Here is a 21,016-nt window from a genome sequence, read left to right as displayed (position 1 = left end):
GGAGCCAAGACTAGATACCAGAATTCATCCACCAGATTAGGTTGTGTGTTTTAAAAATAACTTTCCATCCTTTTTTTCCCCTCTCTTCTCCTTATGCCTTTCTGTCATTTCTCCTTTATTCCCTCATGGTTCATTTAGATGTAAACACTTTCCAGAGTAGAAAATCACAGTTAATGTGACTAACCAGCGAGGGCTGAAATGGGAACATGGGCTCAGAGGTCAGAGAAACTGTGGAAGACTTGCAGCTGTCCTGGTGGAGCAATGTGGGGACAGGTTGCTTTTTACTAATAGGCTTGTGTATCTTAATCACTGGCCTCTTTGTAGCCAGCTGTTGCACTGCTGGAAGGGGAATAGTCCTAAGACCAGCATTGCTGTAATACCTCTTCCTCTTACTGATTTCCTTGATTCATAAAGAGGCTCAGGCCTGTGGCCTTCAAGATTTGTATGTGTGAGAGAATCCTCAATTCTAGTAAAAATTGCCACAAAATATGCATTTTGACTTCAGAGGACATATTTAGTATTTAAGCATTCCTATAGGAGTACTATTTTCCTGATTAGAGCAGTGGATAAGATGTGTTGCTATAATTTTGGGAGGAGTGAGGCGTTCTAGCTAACAACTTTGCTCTGCCTTTGCTGATTTTTACCATCGTCTTGCACTAATGATACCTGTATGCTTCTTGAAGTACTATTCAATGGGAGTGCCCCAAAATGTAGGCTGTATATGTTCTTCACAAATGACTTGAATTGCAATCCTATGTCCAAATGATTACTTGATATTGTTGATTGGAAAGTCTGATCATTTAAAATTATGTGTGCTCATAATTATATAAATGTATATTACAAAACTCTTGAGTGTTTGATGTAAGTTTGCTGTACACTTCCCCCAATTTCAGACAGCTTTGCTAGTGCTGACAGTAGCATAATTTACATTCCAATTAAATGTGACACATTACGGCCTTTCAAAAAAAAAAAAAAGCTACTTTCATGCACAGGCCTCAAACCTAGTTTTATGCTGTGATTAATCCCCAATTTCTATATCAACTCTCATATATCACCAGTTATGGTCTTGTGTTTGAGTAAATTACTTCAGTGGATGGATGGTCCTCTTACTGTTTTCCATTCCAGAGTTTAGCACTTCCAATGTGATGACCGTAGTCCCTACATGACAGTGGCAGGCACCGTTCTAGCTTACATGGAGCCGGCCACCTCTGCAGAGTGGTACAGAAAATGGTTTTATTTCCAAAATCTCTCCCCTTCATCTCTCCCATTGTGGTGCAACCCATTTTGTACCAAAAACAGTTTGACCACTAATATCAAGAATTCTACAAAGGTTTTTCCTTTTTACCTATAATTTCATTTCTTGTATCTTTTATCTTTGTATCTTGTATTTTTAGGTCATTTCCTAAAGAAATGACCCTCAACCTAGAATAAGTTTGTATGGACACAGATGTGGCTCAAGCCTGACTCCCCGTGGGAATAAGGTAGAAAGGATTTCACTATCCAACTGCAGGAGAATTAAGTGAGCTATGGCATGCCTACCTGATGAAATTTTATATGGCTGTTAAACATGCTTGTGGAGTTTGTGAAATAACAGGAGAATGTGTGCATGATATGTTAATAGAAAGAATCAAAGTACAAAAAAGTCTTTATCAAATATAAGTAAGGCAACCCCTATAAAATGATGGAGGGGCAAGGAGCGTGATACCGAGGCCCAGACCCTGAAAGAGAAAGTGTGCAAGTCTTAGATGGTGACTGTGTTCTGGTCATGGTGTCATGACCGATTTGTTTTTTCTGCTGTTTTAAAAATGTTTTTCAAATGTCTTTGTGTGTATATGTTACCTTCCTAATACTTTTTAGAAGTTAGTCGCTGCTCTCCTCCCGACGATGAGTTCCCTTCCCCTTCAGAGGCCCGGTACCTCCATGCCTGGGCTGCCTGCCTAGGGACCCCTGCCACACAGTCCACCTCGATGCCAGAGCTTGCAGTATGTGCCTTTTTCTTCCATGTTAACACAACTTTCCTACCTATTGTTTTTGAAATCCCCTACCTCCTAAACCAATCTTAGAAATACATTTCTACTAAAGCATTAAATTATTCTTGACAATGTTTTCTTTTTCAACGAATACATATGCATTTCTAATGAAATTTCTGGAGTTACCATCTTTAGTTCAAGGGAAGGCTTCTCATGGTGGCGATTTTTGTGGGGACCAGTGAAAGGGATGTTTTTGAATAAATGTTTGAATCGCTTAACACCCTATAAATCAAATCATGCCCAATCCATCTATATTTAGGCCTCGTCATGGGTAGGTGATTAATGAATATTTTTCATGCTAATGTCTCGCAGACCGAGGCTGCGTCCGTAACCACATAATCATCACAGTGGAAATTCTGACTCAGCTGTGACGTTTGGTAGGCGGGACCTTTGAATGGTGCTTTAGACAATTCCGTGCAAAGGCTGTAGTCAGTGGCCCAGCTTTGCAAGTCTTTCCAAAAGTCCTAAAGCGCACTAGCATGTCCTCACTTGGCCCTGTCACTTCTGCTTAAATTTTTTCATGGAGAATACTCACTCCCAATCATGGTACATTAAGGTGAATTTGATCTTGGGCAGCCTCCCTCGGTGGAGTGAATCAGAATCATGGGATTCCCCTGGACTCCAGCTTCCTGGTGGGTTTATTTTTATGGAACATTCCTCTGGAGAAAGAGGCAGCCGCTCTGTAAAGGGCTAGACCTCTTCTGCACGTGATCAAAGTAGCCCTAGAGAATATCTTCTTGTATGGAATGATTTTTATGACATGATGGCTTTGGGAGTTTTCTTGAAAAATTAAAGGAAGAATCTTTCTAAGGAGTCCTACTACCATGAAAGGAAACTATCAAAAACATCCCAGGCAAGTAAGAACTAAATAGGTTTTAAAGTCACCAAGAAAACAACACTTCCATGGCCTCATTTGATCTTTAGCACTTGACCAGGAAAACTAGAGCCATCTTTTAGGCTTAATTCCAATGACTTCCCCATTTTGGCATTCTTTCTGTAGCTTAACTTCTTAAACAAGTGGCTACAGAATCTTTCTCCATTTACCTCACGCCTCTCCAAGCTGGCTTTTTCCCTGCACCCCCAACTTCCCTGGAACTGCTTTGGAGGTTACAAGTGACCTCTGTGTCACTAGAATCAGTGTTATTTCTCTGTCTTCATCTCACTTGATCCTTCTGCACAGAGTTGACTGCTCTTTCTTTCCTGAAATTCTGTTTTCTTCTCAGGTCATGTAACTCCAGACCTTCACTTTCCTACTGACCAGCTCTTCTCTGTTCATTGCTGGCCTCTCCTCCACTGTGCACATGCCCCAGGGTTTGTCCTGCAACACGTTCTCTTCCTTGGCTGTATTCTCCCCATGGCAATTCATATTTTGCTGTCACTTTAAATGCCAATTTTATACCAATGACTTCCTGGCGTGTGTTTCTACTCCAGCCATGAGTCCCAGACTGCAGACTTTTATATACACTTGAGTGTCTAATTCACATTTCAAACTTAATGTGCTCTGAATAACACCTTTGATTTTCCACCTCGAGCTTGCTCATGACTCCCTCCCTTACTCTGATTAAATCTCTGGTCAAATAGCTTCACAGTGAGACTTTTCCTAACTACTTAAAGTAAAATTGCAAGCCCCTTATGTCTGTGACACTTTTCCTAACCAGGCTGGTCACCAGCCTTCTCACTGTTCACCTCAGTGTGTAACCTGGGATACCTTTGGGGCCCAGAAGCTTTTCTCCCCTACGCACACTCTTTCCTTTACACCAAAATCTGAATGCAGAACAGCAGTGATCTGAGGAGAGAAGGTCCCACAGCTCCAGACATGCTACACCACTTAACTCATTCAAATGGCCCGTGCGTTCTCATCATGTGTTACTTTTATTCATGACATTTCACCTTAATTCTCTTTCCTCACTGTGGTTGAGGGCTAGCTCCTCCTTGACCTTTGCAGTTCAACTCATAAGTTTTCTCTCCTGGAGAGCCTTTCCTGGCTACTAATTCCTGGCCCAGTCTGAAATAGAGGCCTATACCCAGCGTTCCATCACACCACACTATATCACAATTTGTTCATTTCCTTGTTTCTCATTGTTGCTAGACTGTGAATGTTTTTTGGAGGAGAAATGACCAGTAGGTCTCATTAAATATTTGTCCCCAACATTCAGCTCAGTGGCATACAGCAGATACTTGGTAAGTATTTTGAATGTATGAATGTTTATGGAACCCGGACAGGGATTTAAAAAAAAAAACGTGTATCTCGTATCTGAATGAGTGAATGTGAGTGAAAGTGGGTGAATGAGTGAATGTCAGTGTACTTGTGTCTTCTCCAGCCCCTGCATCCATCTACATGTATTATACAAATGAAGAGAGATGTTTTTCACATGTCAGTGTATGTGCATATGTCTGTGTCTACATATATATACATACAGTCATGTGTCACTTAACAACTGGGATATGTTCTGAGAAATGTGTCATTAGGCGATATCATCATTGTGCAAACATCGTAGAGTGTACTTACACAAACATAGATGGTGTAGCCTACTTCACACCTAAGCTAGATGGTATAGCCTATGGCGCCTACGCTACAAATCTGCACAGCAGGTTTCTATACTGTTACAGTCCCCAACATTATTCAGTAGAATACTGAATATAGTTAACAGTATATTACAGTACTACTGGCTGTACTATACTGTAACTGTATTCAGTATTCTACTGAATACTGTAGGCAGTTATAACACAATGGTAAGCATTTGTGTATCTAAACATATCTAAACAAAGGAAAGGTAATGCTTTGCTCTACAGTGTTACAAAGGCTACAACATCACCGGACTATCAGAATTCTTCAGCTTCATTATAATTTTATGGCACCATTGTTTTATATGTGGTCCATTATTGACAGAAGCATCATTCTGAGGTACATGAGTGTACATGTACTACAGCCAAATTCTATCAAGACACTAATATCCATACTGCACATGTGTAAGTTTCTCCCCTTTAACTGGTAATTTATTCATTTATTTAGCAAATACCCATGGAACAGCTTTCACTAGATAGACATTATAGTAGATGCTGGAGATTTAACAGTAAGAAAAATACAGTTTCTGCCTAATGAGGGAGACAATCCAATAATCATGAAAAGGGGAAAGGTATACAGTGCTATGACTTTGTAACAGAGGGTCTCTCATCACAGAATGGAAGGTGGAAAAGAAATCCTGATGGCCGGGCGCGGTGGCTCACGCCTGTAATCCCAGCACTTTGGGAGGCCGAGGCGGGCAGATCATGAGGTCAGGAGATTGAGACCATCCTGGCTAACACGGTGAAACCCCGTCTCTACTAAAAATACAAAAAATTAGCCTCGACACAGGGAGCGGGGGGCAGGGGGCTGAGGCAGGAGAATGGCGTGAACCCAGGAGGCGGAGCTTGCAGTGAGCCGAGATCACACCACTGCACTCCAGCCTGGGTGAAAGAGCGAGACTCCATCTCAAAAAAAAAAAAAAAAAAAAAAAATCCTGATGAGACTTCTGAGCTGAGGTCGTAATGATGACTGAGCACTGACTAGGTCCTGGTTACTAGGAAGTGAAGGAGAATGGCATAGCAGGAGAATACCATAATGGGAAGAAGTGAGCATGTTTGAGGAATGGAAAGAAGGGCCACTCTGGCAGGGAGAGCAGGGGCAGGGTGAGGCTGGGAAGGCAGGCAAGACCTAGCGCATGTAGGGCCTTGCAGGCCAGCTTGAGGGATTGAAGACAACCTCTCAGAGTAATAGAGGTGCCTGCAGGTTTAAGCAGGGGACTGGCATAATGAGATTTTATAAAGGTCACTTTGACTCAGGTATGGAGAACAAATCAGAAAGAGGCAGGGTGGATGTGGGAAGAACAGTTAGGCTGAGACTGTAGCAGCCTGGTGGAGAGTAATGAATTCAGGAGTTCCGTAGGAGTTGAAACTGTGGGCTAGCTGTGTAAACTTGGGAGACACATCCCAGATATGGTTACTGAAATGTTTACCTGGATGACATTGTCTAGACAGAGAGCATAGCATGGGAGGAGGAGAAGCGTTATGCCAAACCCTAGAGAACTTTAACGTTTAATGACTCTGTATAGGAAGATGAGGCTGCATAGGAAACAGGGCAGGCAGAAGTAGGAGGAAAGCCCACAATGGGGAACACAGAAGCTAAGGGACAAAGTGTTTTACAAAGGAGAAGTAGTCAAGATGCAGAATCCTGCTGGGTTGTCAGTGAAGGAGATACAAAATGAGGACACTGCCCACAGGATGGGTTAATTAGTGACTTCAGAGTGCTTTCTCAGTGTCACAATGGGGAGGAAGTAAATTTCAGTGGGTCATGAAACAACAAATAGGAAAAAGTGAGTATTGCAAATTTTAAAAGACAGTTGGACTGGGAAAATGATTACACTGTAACATGATTTGTTTATTAAACACATAAATATTAGGAATGTCAGTTATTCAAAGAGTTTGTGAGGTTGCTGTTATTGTTTAGCTCTTCTTGGAAACTAAAAGAATAAAGCCATGTACAGTATGTTATCTAGCCAGCCTTTCTACTGTTTCATTATTTAAAATAGCTAAATAATATTTTGGCTAGCATTTTACTATTCAATATACAAAATGCTTTTTTTTGCATGTTTATTTAGTCCTCACAAGATTTTATGTATCAAGAAACTAAGAGTCAGATATTAAATAACTTCTCCAGCCAAATAGAGTGTATGAAAAACTAAGAATAAATGCATCTTTAAATCAAGAGTAGTTCAAAGGGGAAATTTTTCTTTTTTCTTTTTTTTTTTTTATTATACTTTAAGTTCTAGGGTACATGTGCACAACGTGCAGGTTTGTTACATATGTATACATTTGTCATGTTGGTGTGCTGCGCCCATTAACTCGTCATTTACATTAGGTATATCTCCTAATGCTATCCCTCCCCACTCCTGCCACCCCACAACAGGCCCCATTGTGTGATGTTCCTCAAAGGGGAAATTTTTCTAATGTACCAATTGTTGGTGTATATGTGTAAATATATATACATAGCTGTATACCACAATTAAGAATGTACCAAAGCTATTGTTTTAATTTTCCAAAAGTTAGCACTTTTTAATTTAAATGCTTTGCTTGTATTTATCTTATTGAGTTCAGTTATTTTTAGTAGGTATTTTATTTTATTTTTATTTATTTATTTTTTTTTGAGGTGGAGTTTCACTCTTGTTGCCCGGGCTGGAGTGCAATGGCACTATCTCAGCTTACCGCAACCTCCGCCTCCCAGGTTCAAGTGATTCTCCTGCCTCAGCCTCCTGAGTAGCTGGGATTACAGGCATGCGCCACCACGCCTGGCTAATTTTGTATTTTTAGTAGAGACGGGGTTTCTCCATGTTGGTCAGGCTGGTCTCGAACTCCCAACCTCAGGTGATCTGCCCACCTTGGCCTCCCAAAGTGCTGGGATCACAGGCTTGAGCCACCTTGCCCGGCCAGGTGTTTTATTTTAATAACGTTTATTGCTACTTTTTGAAGATTGACTAATATGTTTAATTTCTCAATTACATGTGCATCTCAAACTCATTTCCCACTTTTGATTCCTAGTTTAGTAATATTGTAGGTATTATAATGAAGACATAGTTGCACCTAAGATTTTTAAAATTATTTACCTTATATAAAGAAGTACAGATGAGGCATTCTTCATTTATCTGTTCATTGTAGTTCCAGTTTAAGGCTGACTTTCTAATTAGCTTTAGGCAGCTTTATTAAGATGAAATCACATTCCACATAATTCACCCATTTAAAGTGTACAATCTGACGACTTTTGGTGTATTCACAAAGTTGTACAACCATTGCCACAATCAATTTTTTGAACTTTTTATTACTCCAAAAGGAAAACTTTTCTCCCTTACACCCTTAGCTGTCACCTCTCTCTCTCCCTCTTTCTCTCCTAGTCCTCAGCCACTACGTCTCTATAGATTTGCCTACTGGGACATTTCATGTAAGTAGAATCATAGGATATGTGGTCCCTTGTGATTGGCTTTTCTTACTTAACATAATGTTTTCAACGTTCATCTATGTAGTAGTATGTACTTGTACTTCATGTGTTTTAATGGCCAAATATTTCATTCCGTGTATAAAGTATATTTTATTTATCCATTTATCAGACAATGGATGGGCATTTGGATTGTTTCTGCTTCTTGGAGTACACCAAAGCTCTATTCACTAAGTATAATGTTCTAATTAGCTTTTGAGGCATAGACACTATGTATGTGTAGATATAAAAAGGCCCTTGTTTGTCTATAAAAAGGCACTTGTTTGTCTAAGTCCATGCATGTAGCTACATTATTCTGAGATAATATTTTGACCTGGGTTCCATGTGTCTAAAGCCTGTGTTTTAACTTGAATGGACAACTGGGAATTCGGAGTTTTTTGACCACTTTAAATATAGTGTCTTGCCTTTGGATGAATAGAGTCATTAGGAGGAAAAATTTGCATATGATGTCAGGTGAATCCCCAAACCAAGGTTAAAGAAGGAAAACACCTTTGGTTACGTATAGATTTTCCACATATGGGTCATTAATGCACAGTTGTCTGATATGAGCTGAGAAATGTGGGCTTTGAAGGGCTATTTAGTAGAAAATGGGTCTAGCAGTCCCCTTCAAAATCTGACTTATGTCGGTGTCTCCTTGAATAGATTTCCCCTTTGCCCTCTCCCACTTATCCTCACCCTGTGATTTCCAGTAATACCACTCACTACTCTTAACCCTGCCAAGATTTAAAATACTCCTGCTGTGTAGCATCAGACCTCAAGAACATGAAATAGGTACTTTTTATTGCAGGCTTCTATCATTTGTTTTTGGCTTAAATCAACTTGGAAACTCCCTTTGTGTGGCCTTTTCTATATGGCCTTATAAAAAAGTGTGTACAGTAGATAGCCACAAAATAGTACCTTCTCATTTGTGCCAAGCTTTAATAAGCAAATGAAAAACTATCTAATATTTTATTAATTTTAAGTATGATTTTCCCCTTTCATAGAAGTCCATGCATTGCTGCTAGCCAAAATAAAATATTACTGTTCTAATGTTAGTATTTTATTACATTGCATTTCATGTAATTCCTTAGTTTAAGGCCAATGCCATAAGAAGAAAATTGTGCAAGTTATGTTAATATTGAGATTCTGAGTTCTGAATTTGTTTTTACATTTGTTTTGATAAAAGTGTATTTGGGGGCAGGAAGCTAAAAGGACATTCACTCTTTCTAACCACCTCCTCCCACCCCACCACTGCCACTGTTGAACATGTGAAAAGCACCAGGAAGTGCACTAGACGGTCCTGTTCTTACTAAAGGGATTAAAGTAGAAAAGATGAACATGGAAGGAAATAACTCGTAGGTTTGCCTGCAGTTCAAGTTACTAGAAACAATAATTACTACGTGCCATACCCATTAAGAAATCTTAGTTGGTGACCCATTCGCTATAATGTCTGAGGGCAGAGAATTTAGTCTGTTTCTTTCGCTGATGGAACCCCAATATCTGGTACAATTTATGGCACGTAGTAGGTGCTCAGTAGACAGGTATTGAATTGATGTGTTTATTTATTTATTTTATTTTATTTATTTTTTTTTTTTTTGAGATGGAGTCTCGCTCTGTCGCCCAGGCTGGAGTGCAATGGCACAATCTCGGCTCACTGCAAGCTCCGCCTCCCGGGTTCACGCCATTCTCCTACCTCAGCCTCCCGAGTTGGGACTACAGGTGCCCACCACCACGCCCAGCTAATTTTTTGTATTTTTAGTAGAGATGGGGTTTCACCGTGTTAGGCAGGATGGTCTCCTGACCTCGTGATCCGCCCACCTCGGCCTCCCAAAGTGCTGGGATTACAGGCGTGAGCCACCGTGCCTAGCCGAACTGATGTATTTATTGAATGGATTCCTGTATGATAAACTCCTTAACCAAGCATTCTAGGCTTTTGATCTCTGGCTTCACTTTATGTCTCTTATCTAAGCCCCATTGATATAATACAAAAATTTGCTTTAGTAAAAAAATTCCATATGTTGCTGCAGCCATTTTCTATGGTGGTCCTTTGAGCAGGGAGCTTGTGAAAAGGACATGGATCTTGTAAAAGTGAGGAAGAGGCAGAACTGGCACAGGACTGTGGAAGGGTGGGGTAAGACTTAGACAGGGAAGAAGAGAGAACTCTAGAAAAGCAGATAGCCTGATAAACCTTTCCTTTCCTCTAAAACTGTATTCTGACTTAACTAAGCCCGCAGGTCCTTCAGCTCATACAAAAAGAAACAAGTTGCATATCTTCATACCAATTGCCCACATACATTTGATTTACAAAGCAATTAAACGTATTTGATTTTGATGAATTATATCTGGGTCTTACTGCTACATTTTTCTAACCTACCTAGGCTTTTTAAGTGGCTTAATAAGCTTTATTCCCTTGTTCTTAGGGGTGAAAAACAAACAACAGGTAATTCTGACCTTAACAGCCTAATATCTGAAATATTAAAATAGTCAAGGCCATATCTTTCCTTTCACTAAAATACTCCACCAGTGTTTAACCTGTAAGTGAAAATATTCTCAATGTAGTCTCAGTTATTTCACTATGTATTGGTTTTTAATATTTCATCTCTGTCTCACAGTGATCACTTAGTAGTAACTAACTTCGGAAATTAATATATTTTTAATTGCCAAAAAATTGTATAAAGAGAAAAATAACAGAAAGAGAACCTGGGGTGACCTTGGCTTTTAACTGGAGCTCCTGGCACAGCCCACGCCTGAGGCAACCTTGGTGGTCTAGCAATATCGTATGCGAGTCTTCCGGTTGAACAGTGAAGGACATTTGTGGATCTGTCCATGACCTCTCTCCTTTATGCACTGCCAGTCTCCGGTGTCATCATTAATTAGCCTTCAGGTCTCCCATTTGTCTGCTAGAAAGCATCTCGGATAAGCCAAGTCAATAAATTGGAGCAGGCAAGCTGCCTGGCCTCCGGGGCGCGTGGCTCTGTGGGGACTGTCAGAGGGCAGCCCTCTCCTTTGATCGTGTGGGGAAGTTTAATTCTTACAGGCCACGTGGGAATCCCAGCCCGTGGGGCTGCAGAGAGGGCCTTGGAGCACAGCAGTGGAGCTGCTCTCGTTTGTACTGGTTTCAGTTTCTAATTTCAAAACCGCGAAGCTCAGAGGCCTAGGGGAATTGTTTCCCATTTTGCTTCGTCTTTCCCCAAGACTTCGCGTGCATTCTTCAGTGAATTCTCACAATGGGTGGTGGAACTTCAGCACAGGAATGAAAATCATTATCCCTATGTTCTAAACAGGAGATTTGCACCGTGGCGTATTTTCGTAAATACAGTGCCCAGCATCTGTAGCAAATAATCCCCGGCCATGACTCTCTTGCTGTTCTGACTTTGACATGTTTCCCAACCAATTTTAGTCAAACATAAAAATAACAAATAATATTTATGAGCCTGCTTGTGAGTGCCAGGCATTCTGCAAATCTCTATGTATGTATTATCTTAAATATCATATGCCTGTGTTGCAGGGGGTCCCCATTTTGCAGATGAGAAAAGCCACAGCCCACCTGAGTCCTAGTGGGTCTCAATCCAAGCACAAGCTCTTTACCACCCCCATGATATGGCCTCATAAAATTGGAGCAATTTGATGGGCACCGCATGGGCTCTGTCACCACATCTAGCACAAAGGGAGAGCTGCAGCGATCAACCCTGTGAATTCAGACAAAAGAGAAAGTATTGCTTTTGTAATTGGGGAAACAAGCTCTGCCTTCAGCTTTGCTTTCACGAGGGAGAAGTAACCTTGAAGGAATTATTGTCAGGCGTTCGATTATCTCCTATTAGTAAATTGCAGGCATGTTTTATACTACGTTCATGAAAAACAATTCTATATAAATGAAATTGTTGGAATTTGAATATAGTAGAGGGTTAATTAAATAATTTAAGGAACTCCTCCCAATTTATATTGTGGGAATTATATTGTGGGAAATCCTAGCTTTTCTTTAACTGTATTCTCAGAATCATAGCTGGAAATAATCAGGAAAGTTTATGTGGCCACAAATGTTCATTGAGAAATGCTGATTCCTTAAAACAGATGTCTTTCCTGCTTCCCTGCCTACCTTGAGAAGTACCCAATCAGGATAATCATCTTTGTTACCTTTGTTACCTTGCTTATGACTCATGGGATAAGGTGGTGGACATTTCTGGGGGTCTTTAAAATACAGTGAAACCTTAGATCATCTTGGGACACTGCACCATGATTGAGGAGTACAGAGACACGGAGACGGTGACCCCTTGGTGCAGGGGAAGGGCAAGCAAGTCACATTGCATCTCTGGAAAGCCCACTTGGAGTCTGGGTCGACATTGCTAATATGTATGTATATATATTTTTTAGACAGGAGACAGGGTCTCACCCTGTGAGACTAGGCTGGAGTGCAGAGGTGTGGTCATGGCTTATTGCAGTGTCGACCTCCCCGGGTTCAGGTGATCCTCTCACCTCTGCCTTCTGAATACCTGGGACCACAGGTGCACACCCCCATGCCCAGCCAGTATTTGTATTTTTTGTAGAAACAGGGTTTCACCACTTCGGCCAAGCTTGTCTCAAATTCCTGGGTTCAAGTGATCCACCTGCCTTGGCCTCCCAAAGTGCTGGTATTAGAGGCACAAGCCACTGTGCCAAGCCAACATTGCTAATTTTATTTAAACTTTCCTACACGTGAGAATCTAGTTAAGATGAAGAAACCTTTTTTCTTCATCTACTTTTCCTTTTCTTCCTTTCTTTCTTTCCTTTCCCCTTCCTTCCTTCTTTCCTTCCTCCCTCCCTTCCTACCTCTCTTTCTCTCTCCCTTCTTTCCTTCCTTCCTTCCTCCCTTTCCTTTTTTCCTTTTCCTTCCGTCCTTCCTCTTTTTCTTTCTCTCTTTCTTTGTCTCTCTCTCTCTTCCTTCTTTCCTTCCTCCCTCCTGCCTTGCCTTGCCTTTGCCTTTGCCTTTCTTTCCTCCTTTCATTCTTTCATTCCTTTCTTGTCTGTCTGTCTCACTCTATCACCCAGGCCATAGTACAATGGTATGACACTGCAGCCTCGAACTCCTGGGCAGAAAAAACCCTCCCAGATCAGCCTCCCATGTAGCTGGGTCTACAGGCATGCACCATCATGCCTGGATAACTTAAAATTTTTTTTTAAGAGACATGGTCTTACTGTGTTGCCAAACTGGTCTTGAACTCCTGGCCTCAAGTGATCCTCCCACCAAGGCCTCTCAAAGCACTGGGATTACAGGTGCGAACCACGACATTCAGCCAAGATAAGGAAATCTGATGCTTTCGCCAGATACATGGAGCTCTCTAGAGAAGTTTGGGGAGAAGTAAATGAATCCTGCATGATGACTTCTCAGGGATTAATTTATGGACTTTTACATAAATATTAAAGGTAAAACATAAACACTGTGCAGAAGGTAATAGATATGTTTGAAATATGCAAAAACATTGGATTGAAAAATGCTTTATGGCAATGTTGGCATCTCAGAGAAGCTTTCTAGGATGAACAGGACTTTGTCAGATGTTGTTGAAAGAATGTATGGCATGAGAGCAGAGCAGAGAACCACATGAATGAAGACATGGAACTGGGAATGCCGAATAATGTAATTGGAAAACGTTGAACAGCTTTGGTTTGGTTAGTCAAATACACTGGGAAATAGAGCTGAAATATGCCATAATGGAGAAGGCCTTAAATCCAAGGCCCCGAAGTTTGAATTTAGTTGAATTCGTGATGAGAACCCATTAATAGTTTTATCTTCTTTTGTACCTTTCCCCCTTTGTTTTCAGGGGACAAGATTGCCTTACAATTTATAGAGACTAGAGAAAACTTAAGCTTCAAATTTAACTCTTGATCTCCTCCGTCTCTTAAAAAAACATAATCCAACAAGATACTTCCCCACTAATCTCTATCTCAGCAAATGGCACTTCCAGCAACCCACTGCCCACCCCTTTACCCTTCCATCTGCTTCAACCCTACCTTGACTGAATCAGCAAGACCTATTTGTTACACCTGCAAAATATATCCCAGCTCTATCTACTCTCTCGCTCCTTGGATACTACTCTAGCGCAGAGTGTCCTATTTTGAGAAAAGAATGGTAATGGGAAGGACATACTTACCATTTGGCCACAGATCCATCTATTTCAAAAGAGGTGAAGGGTAATCTCATAATAGCAGAGAAGTTATAAAGTAGTTATTGTACAGAGGACAAAAAGGCTTAGAAAGGAAAAAAATGTGGAAAAAATGAATGTTTTAAATGATTATTTGACTGGATTTATAGAATTTGTTCTAGTTGTTTCAAGGTAAGATTTGTATTTTTTCAATAAGATAAGTCATTTAAAAAATTAGTCTTTGCCTCCCAATGGACAGGATTTCCTAGATAGCCTTGGAATGGTTGTCAGAATAGCTAATAGTAGATATTCTAGATAGCTCTATAAAAACTCTTTAAGAAACAATGTCAATAGATAGAGCTTGAATTTAGGTACCCTTGTCCTGTGACCTAGCATCCCTGTATCATGAGAAATGCCTAGATACCTCTGAAAATGTAGGTGATTCTGACCTTGACTCAGAAAATGACAAAGGGTTCCCTCAAATTGTACTTTCATTTTCAGCACCGTTTTGTAGTCCCCAAGGTTGTCTAGGATTTCTGCAATCTAGTTGGCAATATTGCAAATGAAAAGTGTCAGATAACTAATTTCAGAGAACATTTAAGTGGCGTCTTTTGCATTTTCTCTATTTCTGAACTGACATGTTTATTGCTTTGCCTGCAGTATACGTTCCGAGATGCTAGTTTTAAATATGCCAAATTTTTGGATAGGAATTTCCCAATGTAAATAAAGATCTCCTTCCCAGCCTCCTTCTTCCAAAATACCTTACCTGTGTGTTTATAAATTGCTCCAAGATCTGTAGTATATGTTTCTCTATTTTGTGAACCCCAGGCGGCATGATATCTTTATGGTGAAATCCAGTGCTTTATTAATAGGCTTTTGGACAAGAACATATCTAATTTCCAGCCATGGTCAACAGATGAAAGTGATCTTGACTCAGCTCTAGCTTTGTAGAAACGAAGCCTTTCTTTTCCCAGTGCATGCTGTAGCTGGCACAAACACGTAGGAACCTTGGGGAGATGCTTCTTGGCTGGGTTAACTGCCTTTTGTGATGGTGAACTATGAATTACTGTGGTTTCACTGTAGACAAATCGTAACTATCCAATAAGGTAGGTCATTTTTAAAAAGTCAAGTCACCTCAGACTTGATTATCAAAAAGTACTCTATTACGAATTTTAGATAGTCTATCTGAAGTAAATTATGTAAAATTATTTCCCTTGTGTTAGTAGAGGATTAAAAGGAAGGGTAGGTGAACGGGAAGCATGAAGAACTGACAGGATCCTCCCCAACCTGGTCTTAGTTCTCATGTTGGGATGCGTGTGTCACCCTGGCCAATCACTAGGTTGGTAGTTCTAGACAACTTGGGTGCCTGAGAATTTCTGCAATATATTTTTGAAGCTCTACTTTTGGAGTGTGAATCTGAGGAGGGCTGAGGCCCTTAATTTCATGAGACTAATCCTCAAGTAGTTTTTGCCTCTCTTTATCTTTGGGAGAACACGAGCAGAATACCTATCCCAGGTCAGAGACTTTTCTGGATCTCTAGAAGAAAAATGGAAGGATTGTACATTGCCCTGTTCCTCAAGAGTGGTGTAGAATGAACTAATTATTTTTGTTGGTTTGTTTATTACTTCTGGGTTTTGTTCCCCCTGCCCCCCAATCCTGGAATTTGGACCAACAGTAATTGACAAGGAGTGTGCACAATTGATAGCCAAGTGCATAGCACAGTACCTGGCCCATAGCAGGAGCTCAGCAAATGTGTGTTCCTAAGTCTAACTCTAAATTTCTCTTCACAGCAAGTGAGAAACAGATGGTGGTGGTGTGCAAGGAGTCCCCAAAGGAGTATCTCCAGCCTTTCAAGGACAAACTAGAGGAGTTCTTCCAAAAAGGTAGGAAGCTTTGTCAGCCGCACATACACGTGGCCCTGAAACATCCTTCATTCCATGAATCTTTCTCTGAGGCCCACGGCCCCTGGCATCCTGGCTGACCACAGGCAGCTCTGGTGATTTCATTAGCCCATCTTTCCATGGTGGTTACATACTCACGGTAGATAAAGTCGTCCTGTAGCTTTCATATCACCTTTCAAATCCATTTTAATATTTTAAATTCTTGAATGTTACTCTGGCTTTTGTAAATTCTCTGAGGACAAACTTTTTTGTCTCTTCATGGAGCTCAAGGAATTCCTCAGCCCGTGTTTACTGACAAACGACATACATGTAAGGCAGATGCGGTCACGCATTTCACATTTGTGGTCAACCTGGACAGGTGGATGGTGACCACCCTCCTGGTTTTCTGAGTGTAGCAACTTGGAAACTTGTGTTATATTTTCCATTCCTTTTCAGATAGGAAAATTAGGGCCAAGTGAATGTCACCCATCAATCACTTGCTACCTATCAGCCCTCTGGCGGTTAGTCAGTGGAAGTGATATGCTGATATGCATGAGACTCCACACTTTCTTTGAAATCTTAACAGATTTCCTTCCTTCACAGTTTTGGCATGAGTAGGGAACTTCTGTTGATCAGGGTAAGTGAACATGGAAGTATCATGTCTTTTAGATAATTCCTATTCTATTTTCTCAAATTTAACTTAAGATGTAAAACAAAAAGAAGTGTGGGGTTGTTGCAGGCAGCTTTTTTCCCTGCTGGAAAGCTAGAGGAAACACACATAGGAGCCTTTGGGGATATCTCAACATGCTTTTTCTATTACTGAGTAAGGCCACTTGTTACCACACCATCAACAAAAGACTGTTAAGCAGGGTGAATGCATAAAGTGTGGCCAAACCAGCTTGAGAATCGGCAGGGAAATTCTCAGTCTATGAGTCAGAGGAACTCCATTCCAGCTGCTGTTCCCTTGGTGCAGAGACCATTGCTCCCTTCTCCATGATGAAAGGTTGTCTGTATTGAAGTAGGAGAAGTCAGATTTCTCTCTCAGCCATTACAGAACCTCATATATGATGGAAGAAATGCTGTCAGACAAAGTACCATCTTGAGAGCAAAGATACCAATACTTGTGTGCTATGTGACTATAGGAGATGGATTTTATAAGTGACTTATCAAAAAATGCATTGCTGTATAATTATACTGTGTAAATATAACCTAAGTAGCCTGAAGAAAACCATGAACTACTTCCTTTTGCTGACCCCAGTTAATAGTATCTGCTTTTTACATATGTAGAATTAACTTGAAATGAGGCTCATGTGTACTTGGATTCCATCTTTATTTTTAATTGCTATTCTATTTCTAGAAAATTTTGCCATGTGCATGTCAGGGTACTATTTACCTGCATGCTGTAATGCTCTTAGAATCCTGCCTCTGCAAAGCAGCTAGCTTATATTGTGAATTTTATTGTTTTTGTTGAAAAGACATAAATAGGAATAGATTTAAAACCTTGAGAATCTTCTTTGGTACCTTGGAAAAGCAATTTGCAAATCCCCATTTGGGATAATGTGTTAGCCTCTTCTCTACTAGGGCTCCCAAGACAATTCTGGTCTATTCAGAGAAAGGGAATTTATATGAGGGAAACTGGATCTTATGTCAGGGAAGTAAAGGTATGGCCATAGGAAGCTGTTCTAAGGAAGTCCTAGAACCTCCACCTCCCGGGTTCAAGCGATTCTTCTGCCTCAGCCTCGCAGGTAGCTGGGATTACAGGCGCCCACCACCACGCCCGGCCAATTTTTTGTATTTTTAGTAGAGATGGGGTTTCACTATGTTGGCCAGGCTGGTCTCGAACTCCTGACCTCAGGCGATCCACCCGCCTTGGCCTCCCAAAGTGCTGGGATTACAGGCGTGAGCCACTGTGCCCGGCCAATCAGCTCCTGACTTACAGATGAGGTAAAAGTGACAATCAGCTCATCAGCTCCTACTTTACAGATGAGGTAAAAGTAACATTAGGAATAACATCAAATCATGCTTAAGACAAAACCAGCCAAAATATGACACAGATTGAATTTGAAGGAAACATTACCATTCTATTAAAAAATTTAAGAATATAAAAATATATATACTATTGTAGGAATCTTAAACATTCCCAATACCGTATGGTAGAAAAGTCTACTGTTGAAATAGCTTGTTACAATTATTTCATTACTTAACTCATTTTGTCAAAACAGTCTAGAATTGTGCTGTTCGATGTAACAAGCACTAGCCACATGTGGCTTTTGAGCAGCTGAAATGTGGCTAATGCAAACTGAGATGTCTTATGAGGGTAAAACATGGGGTTTTGAAAACTCAGCAGAAAAAACATGTCAAATATTTTACTGCTGATTTTTTTTACTGATTGCATGGTAAAGTGATAACATTTTAGATATGTTAAATAAAATGATTAATATTCATTTATAGGTAAGTTAATAAATATGTTAATAACCTGACAAAATATATTAGCTAAATTATATTTCTTCTACTTCTTGAGTGTGGCTACTAGAAAATCTAAATTGTATTAGTGGTTCACATTCTATTTCTATCAGAAAGTGCTAGTCTAGAGGCATGTTCCGTAGGCTTTCCTCAGCTCATTCCTACACTCTCTTCTCATTGTCGCCCTGCCTTCTCAGCTTGAATCCTAAGTTACTGGAATGCAGAGTTTCACAAGCTAGCCCCCTGCCCACTCTGGGCCTGGCCCTTGTTTGGCTCTCAAGTGGGGCTACGTAACCAAACGAGGTGACAGCATGCTACTTGGTCAGGCTGTTACCTCTACGTTTCTGAAATGTATGGTTTAGGGTTTGTGGTTAAGAAATACATTATAGTTCACAGCAGTATGCTATGATGTAGGGGCTGGGTTTTTGCCAAATTGCAGTATATACAAATGGAGTATCTCCTCTCTACTGTTTAGAGTTCCAAACAGTAGTTCCTTTATTGCGTAGATATTTCACTGATTCGTAGAAAATGTAGGATTTTCCATTTGCCACAGATAGGCACTATTCACCATAGATAATCAAATTTCTATGACAATTGTCATACAGTTTATAGTATTTCATCTAATATGCTATTTATTGTAAGAAATACCATTATTACATGTACTACTAAAAAAGAAAAATTGCTGCCATAAGCCACAACATGTAGACTCTTAAGATGTACGCCAATATCAGAGGCTCTAAAACGTGAAAATTCTATCAATTTTGGAGTTGGTGTAATGTGGTACTATAATTAGGCATATAGAATCAGAGAGGAAGAATGCCCAACACTTTTAGGTAAGACTTTCAGCAAAGAAGATATTTTTGTTTAGAGTTGAAAAAGCAAAATAATAATGATGGCAATGATAATGTTAATGTTTACTGAGTGCTTCTATCTGCCAAATACCATGGGGAACAAATCACCTTTTTACTTAGTCACCATGACAGTCCTTTGAAGTGAGTACTGTTACCGCCCTGCTATACAGATGAGGAAATTGAGGATTAGAAATTCTCAGCAGACAGGCTACAAAGGGCATTCCAGGCAGAGGAAAACACTGCAAGTCTCAGAAGGATGAAAGACATGATGTGTTTGGGAAATGGCAGGCAACTTGGTGTGGCTAGATCACAAGGCATATGAGAAGAACACAAGACCAAAAAGGTGATAAGAGTCACAATATGACTTGCTAAAGAATCTGAACTTTGACAGGCCGCAGATAATATTGAAAAATAATGTGTACAGGAGTGACATGATCACGTTGGATTTGTTTGCATTGTTTTGGTTTGTGCAATTATTTTGCAGGGGGTATATCTCTTTGCTTTTTGTTGTGGCTGAGAAATATGTTAGTTATAACTAACAGTAATATAAAAAAAGATTGGACAAGTAACAGACTAATTAAGAACTTGAGCAAAAGCAATGGCAAAGCCGAGGTAGGAGGATCACTTGAGGCCAGGAGTTTGAAACCAGCCTGGGCAACAAAGTGAGACCCCATCTCTCCAAAAATTAGTTGAAAGTGGTGGCGCCTGTAGTCTCAGCTACTTGGGAGGCTGAGGTGGGAGGATTGCTTGAGCCCAAGAGTTCAAGGCTACAGTGAACTATCATTCTCTGTACTCCAGCCTTAGCAACAGAGCAAGACGCTGTCTCTAAAACAAACAAACAAAGCAATGGCAGTAAAAATAAGAAGGAAAAGACATAATTGTAAACAGTAAAGGGCTGTTTTAGGCATTACAGGACAGGATAATAAATTGGATGTACAAAATGAAACAGAGGAGAATAGGGTAACTCCTTTTTCTTGCTTGGATAACTGGTTGGATACTGATAAGGAAGACTAGATTTGAGATGGAAGACAGTGAGGTCAACTTTAGACAGGTCAACTTTGTACATGTGAGACACGCAGGTAGAGATGCTGGGCTCATGGGAGAGAGCTAGATGAGACAAAGGTTCAAGTCATAGGAATGAATGAGATAGCCCAAAGAAAAGAGTGTAGAATGAGGCGATACCTGAAGTATCAGAGTACCTGAGCACAGGATATCATATAACAAATGTAACTGAGAAAAGATACTTCTGTACTTCTACAGCACAGCTTATACAGAGTGTTTTGCAAGAAAGCTAATTCTCTATTAGGAGTCTTATCACTTATAAAGTTTTAAGCAATTGTGTTCTGTATGCCTGAGAAGTCACATGCGTTGTGACTCAGGATTATTTTTATATCAGCTGCAATTGAGCTCTAACAATCATGATGATTTAATTTTTCTTCTGTAAATCATATCCTGTTGCCACACTCAGATGGAGATGATGCGTTTATCCTTATGTCTTTTTCATTCTTCCCTTCTCAGAATGTCCTTATATAGTGTTATTTGACAAAACTGTGGTACTTTTTCTTAATGAATTTCATTTTCTGAGAAGAATTGAATGTAATTTTAATGGCACCACTTGGCAGGGTTGCAAACTCCATAATATCCATGCCTTTTTTCTTACGTGTCTTTTTTC

At 40.3% G+C, this 21,016-nt stretch overlaps 1 protein-coding gene across 8 annotated transcripts in view; it reads left to right on the top strand.

Moving 5' to 3' along the window:
* FMN1 (formin 1) overlaps window positions 1-21,016 on the top strand; it is a 423,460-nt gene that overhangs the window by 323,704 nt on the left and 78,740 nt on the right. For all 8 annotated transcript variants that reach the window (XM_031002405.3, XM_055363225.2, XM_031002406.3 and 5 more), the window contains one exon: window positions 15,941-16,033. In XM_031002405.3, the coding sequence (XP_030858265.3) occupies window positions 15,941-16,033 (93 nt within the window). The remainder of the gene's footprint in view (window positions 1-15,940; window positions 16,034-21,016) is intronic.

The sequence above is a fragment of the Gorilla gorilla genome, chromosome 16 (genome assembly GCF_029281585.2).
Source record: "Gorilla gorilla gorilla isolate KB3781 chromosome 16, NHGRI_mGorGor1-v2.1_pri, whole genome shotgun sequence".
Classification (NCBI taxonomy): domain Eukaryota; kingdom Metazoa; phylum Chordata; class Mammalia; order Primates; family Hominidae; genus Gorilla; species Gorilla gorilla.
Note: the sequence above shows the minus strand (reverse complement) of the source record. Positions and strands in the feature narration are given on the sequence as shown.